Source organism: Ooceraea biroi, chromosome 6 (genome assembly GCF_003672135.1).
Source record: "Ooceraea biroi isolate clonal line C1 chromosome 6, Obir_v5.4, whole genome shotgun sequence".
Taxonomy (NCBI): domain Eukaryota; kingdom Metazoa; phylum Arthropoda; class Insecta; order Hymenoptera; family Formicidae; genus Ooceraea; species Ooceraea biroi.
The window spans coordinates 10557790-10574303 of record NC_039511.1 but is presented as its reverse complement, the minus strand read 5'-3'; the positions used below and the strand labels follow the sequence as shown (position 1 = coordinate 10574303).

At 31.4% G+C, this 16514-nt stretch overlaps 2 protein-coding genes across 3 annotated transcripts in view; one reads left to right on the top strand and one right to left on the bottom strand.

Annotated features, from left to right (window-relative positions):
* LOC105287192 overlaps window positions 1-16514 on the bottom strand; it is a 187923-nt gene that overhangs the window by 151796 nt on the left and 19613 nt on the right. Inside the window, exon 1 of one of the 2 annotated variants that reach the window (XM_026970260.1) lies at window positions 13433-13614. The exons of the other annotated variant lie outside the window; for it this stretch is intronic. The gene's annotated coding sequence lies outside the window, so the exon portion shown is untranslated. Of the gene's footprint in view, window positions 1-13432; window positions 13615-16514 lie in introns of those variants that run through there. 2 annotated transcript variants of the gene reach the window in all.
* On the top strand, window positions 33-14600 carry LOC105286957. The gene is made up of 16 exons (XM_026970262.1): window positions 33-628; window positions 1508-1627; window positions 1865-1982; window positions 2467-2731; window positions 2853-2963; window positions 3031-3121; window positions 3446-3591; window positions 3777-3909; window positions 10867-10984; window positions 11377-11641; window positions 11854-11964; window positions 12030-12120; window positions 12315-12460; window positions 12898-13030; window positions 13240-13483; window positions 13612-14600. Exons 1-15 carry the CDS (start codon window positions 389-391, stop codon window positions 13291-13293), a joined length of 2142 nt encoding a protein of 713 aa, XP_026826063.1. The 5' UTR covers window positions 33-388; the 3' UTR covers window positions 13294-13483; window positions 13612-14600.

Genomic DNA, 16514 nt, shown 5'->3' with positions numbered 1-16514 from the left:
TCGTGTTAGATTTATCATGTTTCGTACTGTACCTGTGATCTCATAGTTATATTATAACGATTAAAATAAGTCAACGAATATTCCTTGCAAGAATCGAACAACTTTCCCGTACGAGCACACAAAATAAAGTGAAGCGCGTGAAAGTGCATCGTAAAAAGAGACTCGAATACGTTTGCGCTGACTTTGAGAAGCCACAGCGTAAAAATATTTCCTGGGAAATAAACATCTGTTATATTTCCTTCGGCGTCAAATCGATCGCTCTTGAATTATTGATATCCCCTCTTGCAAAAATATCAACTTACGCGCTCTCATCTAGTATTTTGTGCCATCTTACATTATCCCCATACATTTATACCAAATTAAATAATTTTATGCTATTGTATTATGCATGCATAAAGGAGAGGAAGAGGGTCCTAAAACATTCTCTCAACTTATTAGGAGAAAGGGACGCGAAATATTTCGTAGTTTGAATACTCGCAGAATGGCGGTTGATATCGTATTACAATATTTTAATCTTAACCGAATTCTATTACTAACAGTTGGTTTGTGGCCTTACCAGCGGACAAAACTTGTTGAATTTCAATTCTGCTTATTTTTTGGTATCCTTGTTAGTTTCATTGCAGTTCAAGTAAGTATACATTTCTAACCATAGGATTAAAGACTGAATCATAAATTTAGAAGTTAGAAGCAGAAAAGATAGTTTCAATAACCGGAATCAGTGTTATAATTAAAATATTAAGACACATTCACTGCAACCTTTCACTGCAACCCATGAAAATTTAATTTTTTAAGTACCTCCTAAACCAATACCGTCCCCCACTTTATCCTTGCGAGAAATGACTCAGAACAACCTCTCCTATAACATATCTGAGTGGTGGTGAGATGTAATCTGTTATACAGCTTTACATTATATGGTAATAGGTGTATTGTGCAAGTTATAATATTAATTGCACAATGCAACTATTACCATATAAGAAAACTGCATAACAGGTTACATCACACCACTACTCACAATCAGATATGTTGTAGGGAAGGTTGTTCTGAGTAATTTCTCGCAAGGGTCAAGTGAGGAACGGAATTGGTTTATAGGAGATATAATAAATTAAATTATCATAGTAAAGGTTGCCGTAAATATGTCTATTTTACATTAAAAGCGACTTCACTAAATATATTTGACTTTCACATATGTTATCAAGCTAATCATCCTAATTAATGTAAAAAAGTTTTTAGCCATCGTACATTGTTCGTTAAAAAGTCATTTACAAATAAAAATTTCTTTATTAACAAAAATTAAGGAAAACGCTTTTGAGTAAAGAAAAGAAATAGACAATCTTTGTACCAGTAATCTTTGCAAAATAATTATAATTTCGTGTGAATCGTCAAATAAATTGAGCAATTATTAGATTTTTCATAAAGTTTTGACTAATATAAAGCATATAAATCAGCATAATATAAAATATTCCTTTCTTTATATTATGATTTATTTCAAGTAATTTTAATTTTTCAGCTTATGTCGTTATTAATTTTAGAATGTACCATCAGTTTGGTTATTAAAATTTTATCCCCTGCACTATTTTTCACGATGTTTGCGATTAAATATAGCTCGTTTATAATTAATGCAAGTTCTGTAAGTTATACTTCTTTATTTCTATATTATTATTGTACTTGCAGTTAATAAATAAATTTTCATTTAAATACGATGAAGAAATTACGTTATGAATCTAACTCGGTTTTAATAATTAATTAAACAACAAATAAATAAATACCTTTGCATACGTAACAGTTTTGTCCATGCAATTTCCAATTTCATTTTTTACAATAAGATATATTGAATTATTCAATTTGAATATTACTGGCATGGTAGGTGAAATATTTAATGGAACAACTTCAACATATTTGTAATAATCTGAAAGATGAGAACGAAGTTGCTATTGTGAAAAACTACGCGAATAAAACCAGAACTTATACAGCTTCAATTATATGTAAAGTATAAAGTATAAACCTTAATATTCATTCATGCCTAAAAAGTTAACTAGATTACATCCGTAACAAAAACTCAGATAAGCAACTGTTCATTAAGTTTCCTGATCAGCCACTTCCACATACACGAACATTTGCACATTTGCACATTTCTATTAAAATATGAACACAATACAAGTTTAGCAATAGAAGAAAATGAGCACAAATACTTTGCATTAGAAAAAATATTTAATAAAATATGTGCATTAAAAAAATAGTTATAGGTAAATAAATATACTTTTATAAGGACACTTAAAAAGACAAAATTTAATGTGCTATAATATGTTGGATATTCCTTGAATGCATAACATAATGTTTCTTTAAATATTTAGCTTTCTATAAAAATATATTAATAGAAAGTGGTTAACAAAAAGATTAATATACTATAATGCAACATAAGTTGAGGTATTAATAAAATAATATAATAATTTTTTTAAACATCCTTAGTATATACCGTATGCAATCTCCTTATATTCATTTTGCTGCCAGTTCTACCGACAGCTGCTGGTATTATTCTATTTATAAATGAATCTCAACTACATCATACGGTATACATTATGACTGAATACTTTGTTGATCGAGAGAAGTATTTTTATTTAATCTTACTACACATGGACGTAGCCGTTTGTATAGGAGCTATTGCTGTAATAAGTACTGCGACAATGTTGATAGGATATTGCAAATATATCTGCGCAATGTTTAAAATCTCCAGGTGAACAGATGACTGTAGAATAAAATACGAAAACTATCTTTGTGATCAACATTTGTGTTTTATCATTTCCAGTAACTATAAATAGTCTAATTACATAATTACAATACAATATTATTTATAGCTACCGTATCAAGCATGCAGTGCTTGATGCTGAAAGCTTTCATTGGCGGAACGCAGACATGATTCATAAGAAAATCAAATGTGCCGTAGATATTCATCGCAAAGGAATGGAGTCAGTATCTGTTATTATCAGATTTGATATTAAGAATATATATAAGAATACTTTCTTGTTTTTCAAGGTTTGCCTCATTTCTAATATCCAGGTTTGATTGGTTATTCTTCCTTCTAGTTGCTGTTGGTGTGTTATCCTTAAGTCTGAATCTGTTTTGCGTGAGTTAGAATATCTAGCATTTTTGAAAATATTTTTGACGAAACAAACAATACAGCATTTTATAAAATCAAAGTTATATATATATATATATATATATATATATATATTCGTATAAGTAAGCGGAATCTATTAAATTATAGATGCAGTTAAAAATCTATAAATTCTAAATGGTACTAATTCCAAAATAACTCGATTTGAAGTTAGAAGAAAGGCTTTATGTGCAAACTGTTATTATATTTATACTTTTCGAGCTGTTCTAATATAATTACGTGAAACGATTAGTTATACCGCATGTAAAATGTATCGTAATCATACTGTCACAGCTGTTTCAGACAATATCCTTAGAATATGGTGTGGAAGAATTTATAATTCACTTTGTTTATGTATCTATTATTCTTGTATATATGTTCCTAGCCAATTATATCGGACAAGAAGTCACAGATCGTTATAATTATATATTTGTTACTGCGTAAGGAATATCTTCATATGCAATATTCAAAGCTTTCCTGTTACCAATGTTGTTATACAAATATATAAAGAACATAATGAAAAACGTAGTAAAATCACAAAAATAATGTCTACATCTTACATACATACATATTTGTTGATATTTCTCATAATATTTTAAGTTGTTATCAAATCATTATTTCGTAGGTATACCGTTCAGTGGTACAAGACACCGCTATACGTACAACGGCTGATACTGTTTATCTTACAAAGAGGTAATAAAACTTTTGGGTTAAAAGTTGGTGGGCTATTTACAGGATCCATTGAATGCTTCGCTACTGTAAGAAAATTTATTATTACATCATATCAACTACGTATTTTTGCATTATATCAACATATATTCCATATTCAATATCTTTCTTTATATAAACAATATATATAAAAATGGCATATATACGTATTATTCGTCAAGCAGCTGTCAACTACTTCGATATCTTACTTTACCGTTATGTATTCCGTGCAACAATGATTCAATAGTCTATCATCCAGTACATCAAAGTTAAGTATGTAGGTTTAATGATACATAGTAAGATTAATGAATACGTAGTAAGATTCGAAAGTTTTCGGCCCGAACATATTAGAACAAAAATGGACAGGTCAACCTTATGTTTGTTGCACTGCAGCTCTAGCAAAATTTTGCGGCTCTAGCATCAGTAGCGCTCCAGCTAGTGTCGCAGATAGAAGTGCTGTTACTCAATATTTTATAATATTTAAACTTGAGTATTGCATGTTCATCAAATTTGTGACGAAAGAAAACGAAAGCTCACCGTACAGTCCCGACCGAACTCCTAGCGACTATTTTTTTGTTTTCAAAATTTAGATTTGCGTGGAAGAATCTTTAGTGATGAAGTGATGAAGAAGTCATTTCTGTAGTTTTAGAAAAAAGTTTAAAGACAAACATTCAGATTATATTTTTAGTGTATAGAAGAGTAGTATAGAAGAGTTAATTAGCTATTCTAAATGTATTGAAATAAAGGGTGATTATATTGAAAAATAAAAATTATCGTTTGATTTTACTACCTCTTTAATGTTGCCTTGATCCGGAAACTTTTGGACCTTACTATGTATATCATCAAATTTTTCTAGTTTCTTAGAATCCTATTGCAAAGGATCAAAGAAAGTATTACTTTGTAAATGTAAATGCTGTCAATAATGTAAAAATGTAATAAAGATATATTAATATTACAAAACCCGGACCTTTTCGTGCGAGCACACAAAATAAAGTGCAGCCTTAGAAAAAACTCGAATACCCTGACTTTGAGAAGCTACAACGTAAAAATATTTCCTGGAAAATAAACATCTGTTGTATTTCTTTCGGTGTCAAATCGATCGCTCTTGAATTATTGATATCCCCTCTTGTAATATATCAACTTACGCGCTCTCACCTAGTATTTTGTACCACACACTTGCATTATCCCCACACATTTATACTAAAGTAAATAATTTTATGCTATTGTATCATTCACAAAGAGGGAGCCTAAAACATTCGTTCGACTTATTAGAAAAAAGGGACGCAAAAAATTTCGTAGTTTGAATACTTGTAGAATGACAGTTGATATCGTATTACAATATTTTAATCTTACAATTAACCGAATTCACTTGCTCACAATTGGTTTATGGCTTTACCAGCGGTCAAAACTTGTTGAATTTCAATTACGCTTATTTCTTGATATCTTTGTTAGTTTTATTACAGTTCAAGTATTAGTGCCGTGGCTATTCATCGCAAAGCAATAGAGTCAGTACCTGTTGTAGATTTGATATTTGGAATGTATGTAAGAGTACTTTTTTGTTTTTCAAGGTTTTCCTTATTTGTAGTATCCAGCTTTGAGTCGATATTCTTCTTCTTAACTACTGCTAGTATGTTATGCAATATATGTAATTCCGAAAAGGTCCAACCTCTGATTTTCATGAAATTCGATGACATTGTCCCAAATATTCCTAAATGAACATATCTAAAAGGTTTATTGGCGCAAGTGAAAATTCATTTAGGAGTATTTGGGAAAATTTCACCGAATGTGATGAAAATCAGAGATTGAACCATTTTCGAACTGCAGGCAAAAGAATATAAGAAGAAAAATAATATAATCACAAAGATAATCTCTACATTTTACATTATATATATTTTTATATTTTTCATAATATTTTAATTTTTTATCAAATGATTATTTTGTAGGTATAACGCTCAGTAGTACATGACACCGGTACGTACAATGACTGGTATTGTTTCTCTTACAAAGAAGTAGTAAACCTTTTGGCCTGAAAGTTAGTAGGCTATTTATAGCATCCGTTGAATGCTTCGCTACTGTAAGAGAATTTATTGTTACATTATATCAATTACGTATTGTTGCATTATGTCAAAATATTCACTATTCAATACTCATTAATAAAAATGGCATATACATATTTGTCAAGCAGCTGTCAACTACTTCGACATCTTACTTTACTGTTATGTATTCCGTGCAACAATAATTCAATAGTCTATCATCCATTAGTGCATTAGAATTGAATGTAAGTTTAATGATAAATAATATTTTAATAAATGGAAGGCAGCGTAGCGTTAATTAAAACAAATTGTTTCTATATGTGTATGTTCATTTACGTGTACACGTACGCAACATACACTGTTTCTCTTCTTAGTTTCATGTTTCATGTGTATTATTATATTTTAAGTCACTATTACTTTCTTTAGCACCAAAAAATAAATATCTTGTATTTTACAGCTGAAATTGTACATCAAGAACTTATGTAGGATGCATAAATATGTAGGATTCGAGTTTTGCAGATTATTTAGAACATAATCACGTTACTTGTTGGCTGTCTCGCGTTTGCGAAAAGCGGCGAGAAGAAGCAAGCGAAAAGGTGGATCGCGAGCGAGGAAGTCTGCCAGCTGATCGACTAGAGAAAACATCGCGAGAGAGTGCCAACAATATTTATTGAGATCGGGGGAGTGAATTGCTCCTTCGAAATTGTAACAGATCTCGTTACGATCTTAGTGAAGAATTAAACATATTTTATTCATTACCTCTAGACAAATGTTTCATTTTATTTAAACTAAATCATTTACGTTAGAAGAGGTGTGTGTGTGTGTGTGTGTGTAATTCTAAAAACAATATGTATTTCTTTTATAAAAGAAAACCTTAAACTATTATTAGCCTATTTCTTTAAGATCTTTTTATTGAAAAATTGAATACATTTTCGGTAATAAAAAAAATATTCATAAAAGAAAATTATTTTTGAAATTTATGATAACGCAATTTCTTTAAGACATTAAAACAATGATGGCTCGCGTTATCCGCATTAAAGAAGCACGAGTAGTAGATTAACATTATTAATGAATATATATAATTATAATACGTTTAGATGTATTATTTGATTTGAATACTATATTTCGATATTATAATAAAATATTTCCGCATTTCTGCGTATATTTTTCTATTTTCCTAATTTATATAATATTTAATACTTCGATATTACAATAAAATATTTCCGCATTTTCGCGTATACTTTTTTATTTTCCTAATTTATATAATATGTACACCTACGTATCCCTATTAAAAATATTATTATTTAATATCTATAACGAACTAGCCTTGCGATTATCTTTCTCACCATTTGAACATATAAACCGCTTCGCTATACGTGCAACCACCACCTTAAATGTTTTGTATGACTCACCGAAGTACCTGCGACCCAGGATCGGCCATATTGCTCAACGCAGAGATCTGAAACAGAAAAGCAACCTTGCCGATTAGACTTAAGCAGTGGACTCAACAAGCACGCGTGCATACACGAGTGAAAGTAGCATTCTTTGCGGTCTTACATTAAACCCAGAGTCAGTTTTTGGCTCGGGGCACAATTTAGCCTCCGGTCGCAGAGGATTAAATAAGTCTGCAACGAGAATGCACCTACCTTCGCGCCGATCCTGCTCGGTCCGAACCGAATCCTTCGGTGCCGCATCTGTCCCGCCATTTCAGCCGCAGGATCCGCTGAATGTGAAAAGAAAACAGCCGCCCCAGTTTGACTCGGATCCAACCGTTGCCACTGACTGGTGTAACAGTGCACAGTAGCTCGTTTGTCACTCATTCACTCGCGGGCAATCTCGCTACACTTTCGCGACGCAGCAATTCGAAAGAGATGCGACGTAACGGATCTGTGCCAATGAGATTCAAGCTCGCACCGCGCCGCGTCGCTCCGCGCATGCGTCGGCTATCAGGATACGCGGTCGCGTTCAACGGCGAACATAACCATGAGCGAAATACCGGCACGTGGAATGTCGATGCGCGTTCGCGTTCGAACGACGTTTTAATGGCACGGCACGCGCGTGTTTCGGCAGCATTCGTCGCGTACGAGACGCCGTTTTCGCGGGATTGTTACGACGAAGCGGAGAAACCGACGAGATTAACCGAGATTACCCGAGAGCGCGCGGAAACATCACTCGACTCACGTAGTACTTCCAACGTTCGAGAAGGACGCGCAAGACGGTGAGACGCGCTAACACGGTTTTTCTACGCATTTCTCGACGAGATTCGCAGGTGATATATCCGTTACGCTCGTTTCGACGCGATCTTTACCGAATGCCGAATCGTAGCCGAACGGAGTCACATCGGAAGGCAACGGCAGTCGGGAAGGTGGAAAAAGGCGCGTCAGTCGCGGTTCACCCTCGAGCGTTGTACGGTCGTACAAGTACGCGGTAACAAATATTGTTATTAGAGCTATCATGCACGTTTTATCAAATACTCGACGCGTCGATTCATCTCGTAAGATTCCCGCGAGAAATCGAGAGGTTTTACTCGCAGCTCGGTTCGGTTTTCGCGGGTGTTCCGGATAGCGCAGTTATCGCGTTTGAATTCGCAGGTTATGTACGGCAATCGCGGCGCGCGGTGCGACGCAGGCGCGAAGTGTGAACATTCGAAGGCTTGAATTTCATTGGCGGACAGATTCAGATCGCTCTTGGGAATTGCTACGTCGCGAGTGCGAGTGACGGTAGCGAGCAAGCGAGTGAAGTGCAAATGCAAATGAGTGTATACCGAGCAGATACGCTTTAACGGTTGGGATCCAAACCAGAGTGTGGAGAACGCGGCGTTTCCTCACTGCATCCGGCGGAACTTGCAAGTGATCGGCGGCAGCAGATGCGACACTGGGACATCGTGTTCGGGCCAGGCGGGATCGGCTCGAAGGTAGGTCCACGAAGGATCCGTTGCACCCCTATTTAACCCTCTACGATCGGAAGCTGCGAGGTATTCGAAACTTGACACGGATGTCCCGGATTCAGACCGGATTTTGAGAAATGAAGTCGCTCGTGTGTGGGTGCACGCACACACGTGAGTCCGCTGCCCGAGTCTAATCGGCAGGGTCACCTTTGTTTCAGGTATGCGTGTAGCGGAAAACATAGCCGTTCCTGAGTCGCGGCTAGTTCGGTAAGTGACAAAGGCATGAGGACGGGTATTAGAGGTGTCGGGTTCCTTGCATTTCGTTGAAAACAGCTTGCGGCTTGCATTTGCATGTAAATCTCTTCACGTGCGCACACACGTGCGAGCCGTTGGTTGGACGAAAGGGGCAGCGTGTCACGTATCGTTTGCGTAACTTTAAATTAACTTTAAATTACATACATTCTCTTCTGAAAGAAGATATTTCTCCACGCAGTATCCAATTATTTGGGCATTGTATCTTTATTGCTGCAAAGAGGAAGGCCGCACGCATAAAAAGTAGTTGGAAATTCAGTGTCTCGTTAAGCTAATTGGACGTTATACTCCCAATAAGACACCGCGACGCATTATTATTGACTCACACTGTAAACACTGCAAACTGTATTGTGTGCCTCACTGTATTCGTAAATTGCACTGTGTTTCAGCGAGAAGCAAGTTATGTTCTCTGAAAAATTCATTTTTCTCTTTAAAACAAAACTCGACGAGAAACAAATTTAATATTGTGAGTTTTAGCGGAATACAGAGCTCGATGAGTTCGCGATGCATGAATTTCGCTAAGAATCATAACACTTGGCGTTTAATAAATATTCTTCACTTTAGTAATAATGTCATAGTTGTTGACGCGTAACATCAATTGACGGATGTTCTATACAAAATTGCAACAACTACTACTATACGAGCATACATAATAAAATAAGGCAAGTGTGTACGCCCTGGTTGCGGTAGAAAGAGTGACTATGCTTGCGCACAATTTAATCAAGAAGTTATTTTATAGAGAGAGTTTTTTTGTGAGAAATGAACATTTGTTAAATTTCCATTGGCGTGGAATCGATCACTTAATAGCAGCCTTTTTCTTGAAAACATTGTAAAACAATTTTGTTCATTCCTTGGTCAGTAAGATAATTTACGTTAAACATTTATGGTAAAAAGAAACTTCTAAAATATATTGTATTCATTTCTTGAAAGGTAAAGATATGCATCTTTAACAATTTCGCAGTCAAACGTATCGCAATGCTTGCAGAATGGTGATCTGCATCGTGACGGAACACTTTAGTCTTACACGAATTCACTTACTCTCAATTGGTCTATGGCCTTATTATCGACCAAAATTCGTTCGACTTCAATTTTTTTTGTGTTCTAGCATCTTAATTAGCTTCATTATATTCCAGGCATGTATTTTTAAATATATTATTTTTTAATGTAACTTGTGATATATTCGTAAAGAAAATTAATTAAAAAATACTCTTAATAGCGTCACTTTTTGTAACGCTTATGAAACTTAACTGTGTTTTATTTAATAATTTTAACATACTAAAAATATAATATTATGACACAATATTAGTGTTACATTATGACTGTAATTATGAAAAATAAAATATGTAATATATATTACAATATAATAGAATGTACAGTTGCAACGATCGTGCTATATACAATATAATATCCAGTATTATTGTTATTTATAAAACTATAATATCGATAATTTATCTTTTGTCAAATAAATTTATTAAATAAATATAAAAGCGGGTATTTTATATCATCCATTTTAACAAATGTACTGATTACAGCTTACACCATTCCTGGTTGTACAATACACTATTAATATTATCATTAAAAATCTCTCATTAACATTATTCTTTTCTATATACATGATTGTATATAATACGTGTTGGATTAACGGCGATAAGGTAGGAGATTTTTATCTGTTCAGAATTTTCAATATTGTATTTTATATCTAACAATTTCTTCTAAGTTTTCTAAAGTAATCCTAGTAAGAAATAATATACAATGTTGTTAAAATATAATACTAGATAAAGTTTTTACTGGAGCAACTGCAACATATTTGTAATCAATTGAAAGACGAAAACGAAGTTGCTATTATAAAAAAATACGGGAACTACGCAAAACAATATGCAGCTATTTTTACATGTATGACATAACATCTATTGATAATGTTGTGAGAAATTAAACAAACTATGATAGTGTAAAGATAATATAATACAATAATCTTATTAGCTACTTCTTTAAATATCTTCTCTTAAGTATTTTAAGTATATAATCTTCAAGTATATTCATACTTTCAATAAATAGCACACAGAAAAAAAATCATATTATAATATAGTTATTAAAAATATATTAAGAGTTAGATCTGTATATACGTAAATAATATGTTTTGTTATTAATGTAATTATCAATGTTTCATGTTTATATTTATCAATCAATATTTTATTATAATTATTTTTGAAATTTACGATAACGCAATTTCTTTAAGACATTAAAACACCAATGATTTATATAGCTACTTTTTCTAACGTTTTTAGCATTTACCATGTGCAGCATGTTTACCTTTATGTTATTACCATTCTGGCCGCGTCTTTTAAAAATTGTTTTGCTCATAAACGAGTCTCAAACACTTGGCAAATTGCAAATTACAACTGAATATTTTATTAATCAAGAACAATACCTTTATCTAATTTTGCTGCACATAGATACAGCTGTTTGGATAGGATCAGCTACGTTAGTAGGAACAGGATTGGTGATTATAGAATATTGCAAACATATGTGTGGAATATTTAGTATTGCTAGGTAAAAAAAGTAAGATAAATTCAGTAGAAAAAAATATAAAATCACAAATACAAAAATTTATCAGAGATAAAAATATCATAAATATATATTTATATATCAGTATATAAATATTAGTTATTACATATAAGTAAATCTTATTTTTAATTTATCAATTTACATTAATTTAAAATACCTGTATAGCAACTGTATAGTAACAGAAAAATTATTTATAGTTATCGCATCCAGCATGCAATGAGCATGCTCGAAAATATTAGCCTAGAGAATGAAATTAGAATGTACAAGGAAATGACTTACGCCATTGACATTCACTGCAAAGCTATGAAGTTGGTATTCATGGAACAATTATTATATAATTCGCATATCCAATAACATCTTATTTCTTTTAAAGGTATTCCGAGTTTTTAATATTCTCTTTTGAACGCACATTCCTCCTTTTAGCAATGATTATTGTTATTACCTTGAGCTTGAATCTTTTCGGGGTAAGGCTTCTTATATTTTTTATTTCTACTAGTTTTTACTATTAAAAATATTTTTGAATATATTTGTAACTAACAGTGTGTGTGTAATTTATTATATTAATATATACAATTTTACGTCAATAAATCCGTGCATATTTGTAATAAACTACACACATGTAATGAACGATTTATAAACATGCTTAAAATTAATATAGATTTTTCAGAATATGTTACTTCGAGATGATATAGAAACACTTATACTACATGTTGTAATAACAAGCATTCTCTTTATAATGTTATTCCTAATTAATTATACTGGACAAGAAATCACAGATCACAGTAATTACGTGCTGTCTACTGCGTAAGGAGAAATAAATATTTTAAATTTTTATTAATAAGGTGGTTCAGGTAAAATAATTACGAACTGTTTTTTTAAACTATTCTCAACGTCCTCATCAAAAGTACACAAGTTATTATTAAAACATCCTATTAAACTTTATGATTTCAATTAATATCAAAAATAAGTTTTATCGCGCTTCTATTATTTAAGAATTTACAAAAAGAAACAGTTTGCATAACTTTTTTATATGACCTATTTTAAATGACCTATTTTATATGACCTATATTTCATACCTTACCTATTTAAATAAAATTCTTCTAACAAAATATAAAATTTTTAAATAGTTTATAAGCGAATTAGTAGATTATTATGACGTATACGTCATAATATACGTCGTATATTAATATATTAATGCATACATTTGTGTTTCTCCAATTATTGATTCGTCCGTTTCACAGATATAATGTTAACTGGTATATAGCACCATTACGTATACAGAAGCTAATATTATTTTTGTTGCAAAGAGGTTGCAAAATTTTTAACCTAAAAATCATCAACTTGTTCGTGTTATCTATGGAGTGTTTTGCCACAGTAAGAATAATTGTATAATATATAATAATGTTATATAATAATATAATATGTACATAATATCATACATACATATTATATTACATTACATTATATTATATTATATTATATTATATTATATTATATTATATTATATGACATATATTAATTATATAACTTATTTTATTAAGTACTGCGTACACATAAAACGACACGAATATCTTTTATTTCAGCTAACGAAAGCATCGGTATCTTATTTTACTATTCTATATTCTATGCAGCAATAATGCGCATATAGAATATTGCTAGAATGTTTGTCATATTATAATAATAACCGAATAAAAATTGTAAAAGTTCGGTGCGCGCTGTAGAGCACAATTAGATATTAGATATTAGATATTTAATAGGACAAAGGATACTACTTACAGCTTGTAGACTGAAGCTCACCATAATATGCGATTAAAAATTTAAAAGGACGTACGTTATAACAATAAAAATGTATATGCAATACAGCTATTTTTATTGAACAATAGCATTATATATTTCACCAATAAACTGACCATTGCACTTGATGTTTCAAGCCGAACATCTAATACTTCTTCCAGTAACTCAACCGTCACTTACGAGTGCACGCACCAGACTGAAGCACATTGAAAGGAGTCGCCGCGAAGGGCAGCGGACGCGCCTGCGTAGTTTGTGTGGTGGGCGACCCTTTTATGCGTATTTCTCTATAGAAACGAACATACTTGAAAAATTTATGCTATAGTGTCGAATCGATCGTTTGGCTATACACCTTTTCCAGAAAGTGTTATATTATGAACCGAGTGACCTCATGATGATATTTCATGTTGTGCTTTGCGATGCATTTATATTAAATTAAATTTAACCACATTATGTCAAAGTATAAACAAATTATATGAACTTATTTCAAATTATATCAAGGTATATATTAGAAAAAAATTCTAAAGTATTCCGTCAACCCTTTGGCAGAGAGCGGACAAATTTTGATCAACTAACAGCAACTGCAGTCAAACACATCTCAATTGTCGCAACATGATCTGTATTAAAACCGAGTATTTTAATCTGAACCGCATTCTGTTGCTCGCAGTTGGCCTATGGTCTTATCAACAATCAATTGTTCAATTTCAATTATTCGTATTCAGCAGTATTTTGAACAGCTATATTATATTTCAAGTACGATTAGATTTTTATGGGATCATGAAAAAATTTGTTTGTTTCACCTTTGCATTTTTTGAAAAATGTAGATACAGATAACCATGCCAATGCAAGAAATTTAATGATTGCAGCTTTTATCCTTTCTAACTGCAGAATGTACTCCTGACTTTATTATTTCAGTTCTTTCACATGTATCGCTTTTAACTGTTACCACTATTCATTATAATGCGTTCTGGATTAATATATCTACAGTAAGTTAAGCTGTTTAAATACACGTAATAAATGAATTGTTGTAACTGATATTTGTTTTTAAACTTTATAATAATAAATAACGTAATATATTAGTAATAGATTAGATACTTATTGGATCAACTTCAGGATATCTATAATAAAGTGAAAGACGCAAATGAAATTGCCATTATAAAAACATATGGAAAAAACGCGAAACGTGTAACAGCAAATATTATTTGTAAAATATTTATTAACATTACAGTGCAAGTAACTGGATATACTAAAATTGTGGTGAAATCTATATGATTAACGGTTCTTTATTTAGCTTTAAGATGTTTATTATAGAATGTGATATTGTTAAAGATAAAAATTTTATAACAGAAGTGTATGTATACTTCCAATCATACTTCCAATATGTATATTATTATATATATTTATATTTTCCTTTCTTTTAAATAAACATTTATTATTAAAACATTATATATATAATTTTATCTCAATTTTTATTTTTTATTAAAGTATGATTAAAGAATAGTAGAAAAGCACAAATGTAACAGTTAATTGCTAAAAGTGTTACATTTTCTTCTCAAGGAAATGGTTAAAGAAATTTCAAAGTTTTCATAACGCAGTATCCCGTAATTTAAAAGATAGTAAAATAATTATATTTTTTGAATGTTCTTAGTGCTTAATATGGGCTTAATGGTTATCTTTATATCGTCACCAATTTGGTCACGTATTATTGATATTATTCTGATCATAAATAATTCTCAACATGACATGATGCAAATTGCAACGGAATATTTTATTGATCAAGAGAAATATTTTTATTTGATTTTGCTGCACATAGATGCAGCCATTTGTATAGGTGGAAGTGGACTAACAGCGATAGGATTGACGTATATTGCATATTTTAAACATATCTGTGGCATGTTTAGAATTGCCACGTGAGGAAATAAGTGTATATATATATATATATATATATCTATGAAAGAATGTATATGTAGCGATCATAAATAAAATATTTTTATATTTTTATTTAAAACTTTAATTTAGAATAACTGTACGATTAGAACAGAAATATTGTTTACAGTTATCGCATTCATCAAGCAATAACACTGGAAAAAATTTTCCTGCAGAACGATCTTATGATTTATAAAGAAATGATTTATGCCGTCGACATGCATCGCAAAGCTATGAAGTTAATATTTATGCAACAGTATTTATATATGTTATGAATATATGTAACAATATTTGTTGAATATATTCTTTTGTAGATTTACCGAAATTTTAATGAACATCATGGTAGGATCAATAATCTTGTCATCAATTATTTTCGTATGTTGCTTAAGTTTGAATCTTTTGGGGGTGAGTGTTTTGTAGTTTTAAATATATGTTTGATAAATAGCATACGTATGACGTTAATGTATTTGTAACACTCTAATTAAAAAATTCTAATTAAAACAATGATTGAAAAGAAAAAAATATGTGCTACACGCGAGTTCTAATCGTAATACAAGAATTTCAAGATAATAAATTTTCCATCAAAAGAGATACGGATTTAGGTATGAATTATTTTTTGTTGCATTTTTGGTATTTACAATTTCTTTAATTTCATAAAATAATTGAGTCTTCAAGATATGCGACACTTAAGTAAAAATATGTTATAGATTGTTTGGACTACCTCGTCTAATTTCAATATAAAAAAGGTTTTTATACATTTTGGTACACTATTGCCGATTGTTATATCTATGTTCTTGTCTAACAGTATAGGACAAGAAATTACAGATCACAATAATCACGTATTTAACACCGTGTAAGATATTTTTATATGGCTCTCTCTCTCTCTCTCTCTCTCTCTCTCTCTCATCTCGAACAACGCTTTTGAAATGTAGCAAAGATACGAAAATGGTTCGACACTTTTATTGCCCCGAAGTCTTTTTATTCACAACGAAATCCAAAACTTGCCAGAAAGATGGCAGAAGGTTATACATAATGAGGAAAAATATTTTGGAGATTGATTTGTAATACTTATATTATATGCAAACAAAAGAAAATGTTTAAAACGACTAAAATTTTTGCACACCTCTAATAATATAACTTG

Coding starts and splice junctions, on each gene's coding strand:
- LOC105286957 (XM_026970262.1), top strand. CDS start 389: ATGCATAAAGGAGAGGAAGAGGGTCCTAAAACATTCTCTCAACTTATT. Junction 2,964..3,030: donor ATTCATCGCAAAGGAATGGA/GTCAGTATCTGT, acceptor TTGTTTTTCAAG/GTTTGCCTCATTTCTAATAT. Junction 11,965..12,029: donor ATTCACTGCAAAGCTATGAA/GTTGGTATTCAT, acceptor TTTCTTTTAAAG/GTATTCCGAGTTTTTAATAT.